This window comes from Habropoda laboriosa, unplaced genomic scaffold, assembly GCF_001263275.1.
Source record: "Habropoda laboriosa isolate 0110345459 unplaced genomic scaffold, ASM126327v1 scaffold22, whole genome shotgun sequence".
Taxonomy (NCBI): Eukaryota; Metazoa; Arthropoda; class Insecta; order Hymenoptera; family Apidae; genus Habropoda; species Habropoda laboriosa.
In genome coordinates, this window is record NW_017100261.1 from 7,654,646 (window position 1) to 7,659,362 (window position 4,717).

At 31.9% G+C, this 4,717-nt stretch overlaps 1 protein-coding gene across 1 annotated transcript; it reads right to left on the reverse strand.

Annotated features, from left to right (window-relative positions):
- Positions 1–3,249: 3,249 nt before the first annotated feature.
- On the reverse strand, positions 3,250–4,366 carry LOC108572778. Its single transcript, XM_017935059.1, has 2 exons — positions 4,148–4,366; positions 3,250–4,080 (listed from the first exon to the last, which is right to left on the reverse strand). Exons 1-2 carry the CDS (start codon positions 4,364–4,366, stop codon positions 3,250–3,252), a joined length of 1,050 nt encoding a protein of 349 aa, XP_017790548.1.
- Between the last annotated feature and the right edge of the window lie 351 nt (positions 4,367–4,717).

The following is a 4,717-nucleotide window of genomic DNA, read 5'->3' on the forward strand; positions in this document are numbered from 1 at the left end:
GAGCGAGCGAGCGAGCGAGCGAGCGAGAGAGAAGGATAAAAAAAAATACCACTAACGATAAGAGAAATCAACATTCATTTTAAGCATGACAGCTGTCCGTCTATTTGACTTGTGTGTTCGACGAAACAAAATGAAAAAAAACAAACAAACAAAGGAACTGAAAAACAAAACAAACGACAGTAATGAAAAAAAAAAGTAATAGAAACAGTACTACTACGGCTCACAACACGTTTGAAAACAAAACATTAAACAACAAAAAAAAAAAGTTCATCGCCTCGATGTTAAATGTAACACGTTTTACAAGGTAACAGAGCATTTCATTTTATAACATTTCTACTGTCTATACTTTTACCCGGACATTTTCACTGTGGACGAAAAAAAAAAAACAAAGTGAAGCGGTCCATGTGATTCCAAGAAAAAAAAAAGAAACCACCCCCCACACCTCCTCTTTCCGTCGATATAGCGAGAGTACGATGTGTACGTATAGCCGCGCACGTGGGGACACGTTTTTGCTACGAACGTTTCTTCCGATGTGGAGTTTTCATGTTTATAAATGACTTCATGCTCTTTTAACATCGTAAGGAAAAGGAAACTATGTATAATGGAACTAAACGGAAACAGCACAGTCTGTGTAATTGTAGTAATAGTCATATATATTTCTTTAAATTTTGCAAGATAATGAATGTGTTATGCTTTAAGACTATAAAATACAAATAAATTTTTTATTCTGTAAATTTACCTTTACAATATATACATATATGTGAGAAACACACGGAGACATTTGTTGTTGAAATTTTAACAAAATTTATGAAAGTATAATTAAAGGAATTTTTCGAGAACGCAATATTTAACGCAATAACGTGTCCCCAAAATAAGCCGTAGTTCTTTCTTTTTTCTTTTTTTTTTTTCTTCTATTTTCACCAATGGTGCAATAAAAAGGAGCAGTGCTTTTTCGACGTTCGCCTTCGATATTCTAAAAGAGAATTATCATTTTAGAGATCTTGTCGATACTATAGAGATCGTCTTTAAACGTCCGCGCGAATTGTTTTAGAGAAAGAACATTTTATATCTTCAAGAGGTGTACCATGGGAAAAGTATATGCATACTTACATGCATACAAACATATAGGAACTAAATGTTGATCTTAAAACGATTTTAATCGCTTCTGTTAGAAACAAGGAGATCTCAGAATCGAACTTGACGAAGATTATGATTAAATCAAAAGAGTAATATTATTTAAAATTTCGTGACGAATGCATATTTTTTGATCACGTTATTTATGTACAAGGTGATTCATAATTCGGGAATAGACTATAGCTATTTTCAAAGTGAAAGCGAAAAGTATAATAGAGGACAGAAGTATCTAACCTATTACAAACTTTCTTTCCCCAATCTGTTATAATTTCTCTTAGAGAACTTACTTTAATATTCATCTAGCTACTCTTTACTTTGTAAACTGTAGTCAATCCCGACTGTACGGATCACCCTATAGAATGAATAGAGTTCCCGGAAGAAAAAAAAAGCGCGAACTACGAAACATTATTTTCGATGTGATTGTAACGATCGAACAGTTCCCGCCATAAAGGTTCTATTTAAATCCAGTCTACCTTCTTCCCGGCACTCTGTCGTCATTTATTCTCTTTACAAGCGATCCTTTAGGGTATACCACTTACCTTATACACCAGGAGGTCCTGCATTCATATGTTGGCTTCGACAGGTAACGCAGAAACCCGGTGGCGTAAAGAATAAAACGGAAAAGCGACAAGCCGATCAGCGGCAACGCGAATCCTTGAAACGACGCAAATCCCTGCCACGTCAAGCAGAACCGTCTACCATCAATCCCGAAAAGTCCATGTCCGCTCCCGCCTCACAAGTCCCAACTACCACCGACATCCCGATGTCTTCTGGTTCCGCCGTAACAACGTCAAGCACGAGCAAAAGTACGATGTCCGAGGAGAACATTTCTAGCGATTCTACAGCGTCACAGGAAATTCAAGGGGTACCGCGCTTAGAAACGGTACAAGTTTAATTCTACGAGAGCTTTCTGCGCATGCGCGAGCCAAAGGCGCCAGAGAAGCAGCAAGAGGTGACACGATCCAGTTGAGAACGCACAGCCGGGATGTATTGTTTAGTTTGTTGTTTTGTGTTCCGTACTTCGTGTATCGCGAGTTTCGTACGTGATTTCGTTTCCCTGTAGATTTAAATCACATTCGAGTCTTGCGGGAATAGTTTGCTTATTGATTATCGAAGTGTTTAGATTAGTTTCAAATGAATGCGGGTTTCGAGTTAACCGAGGCGAGTGGTGCGCATGTACATGTATTTGAAGAGACTTCTGTTATTTCAAATGCAGTTTTCTCACGGTAAACTATCATCATCATCATCATTATTTTTATCATTTATTGTCAGATACTTTTACATGAAAATGTTATCGAGCGTTCTTTAGAGAGATTTTGCATAAATTTAGTGACATTACTTATAACGTCATAACGCATTAGCAACATAACGTTTGAATTTCGAACGCCATTTTCATGATAGAAAATTTGAAATTGCATTCGCAATATGAATTTATTGAAAAAAAAGTTTGTAATGATTGCGTTATTAAAAACCATTTCATAATTTTTAAATTATTAAAAATATAAATAAAAGTTACATTTATATACTTAGCAAAGGATTCGAAAAACGATATTTTTTTTTTTGCGATTTCATCTTGTTAGAAAAAATTATAGAACGCACCATTTTTTCCTCAATTTGAAAACGAAGAAACCCTAAATGAATGTTGTTAAGCGGAGAAATGTTCTTTTTTTCTAAGTTATTTTAGTAAAGATGGATCGGAATCGTTAAATACTTTGCTTGTCTTTGCATGAGATAGTAGCGGTAAGTTGTGTAATAAAAATGTCTGGTTAGCGGTTGGATTCGATCTTCAAGATTCGCGTATTACAATAAAAAAGAAATGAAAAATCGCAGAATAATAACCATCTCTATTGTATGCGAATAACAACTTAAGTTACTTATTATATTCTGTTCAGAACCATTAAATTTATATCATGCAGCTAAATAATAATTTAATAAAGGTACTTTCTTTTGATACTACAATTTTCAAATTTTAATTTTAATGATCTTTTATTATCATACATTTAAATACATAAATACATTTCTCTCGTTTTACATAATTTGTACATTAAACAAAATCTATATATTAATTTTAACATTTTAAATAAAAAAAATGTGAATTTTACTTATATGGAAATATTACCTAATGTCTGAATTTAAGAATTGTACTCCAAATAAGTTTAACCACTGAGAGAAATGTGACAACAATGTTATTGCAGTATCTTTCTCTTCAGTATAAATATGTTTCAGCATTTTTAATGTTGCACTTTTAGAATCATCTGTATGGTACATTGGTTCTATTCGTAATAAAATTACAAGAGATTGCAAATTTCTTGGGTAAAGATCCAAAATATCTTTACCCTGATTTTCACAATATTCCTTAATACGTTTTAATGTTGATTGTATAAATTTTATAACAGTAGGAGCATGATCTAATTCTACCTGTAATTCCTTCAAAAAACCACATACTAATAAAAAGATGTGTGAAGATTTACTGACAAACTCAAATAATTGATTTATTAAATTGATACTCTCTGAATTGTTCACATCATTATCTTTATTTAAATTACTACAAGATGATATGAAATCATCTAATAGTGGTTGCTCTATCAATTTGCACTTCTGTGACTGATATATTTTTTCTATGGTTGAAATCTCGAGATTTAAATTAGAGTTCCTTTGCACAGCATAACATAGCAAGTATTTACTTTGATCACAGGGTCCCAATTCCACAAGTTTCAGTAATACTTTCTCCACATAAGATTTACAATAAGAATTTGTAGGAGCTAAACACATTAAAGCACTGGTTAATGATAGCAAGCTATCAGTTGAGTCACAACTATCTAAGATATCATCTGTTAAATATTTTTCCAATAAAGTTTTTAGCAGTGTTGAAGTGTGCTTTTCATCTCTGAGTACTTCAAAATCTTGAAGGGCATCATTGATTCTACACCAATCTCTTAAAACATTCTAAAGGAAAAGTAGAGTATAAAGTAATAGAATTATTTTATCAATATTTCATATGCACAATACATACAATTACATGAAGCCGTACAGTATAACGTTGATATGCTTCTTTTGATACTTTATATGACAATAAGTTTGTCAAAGATGTACACAATGCATTTAATATATCATTAGATGTTGGTAAAAATTTATCTTCTTCCAATAACTTTTTATAATCCTTTGAGTTTTCAAGATCTTTTGTAACACTTTCACAGCTACATAATATTGATTTCAGGATCCTTTCATCCATTCCTAAAGAACATTAATTAAATATTATAAACAATGAGTAAAAATATTTTAATAAACATAAGAAGAAGTAATAATATTGAAAATATAAGTGTGAATATGTAAAAACCATAAACTTTTTAATGTCTTAAAAAAATTGTAAATACGCTTACTAAGGTTATATTATTATTTGATACATTTAAATATTGCTGCATTTCTTTGTGAACGTGATTGATTTTTTTATTATAAAACATTAAATACATGATAAGAATTAACACAGATACATTGCGTTTTATTTTCTTTACAATAAATATTTATGCTGCATAGTGTGACACAGTGATTATCTTGTAGAACTTTCTGAAGAGTCGTCAATAAT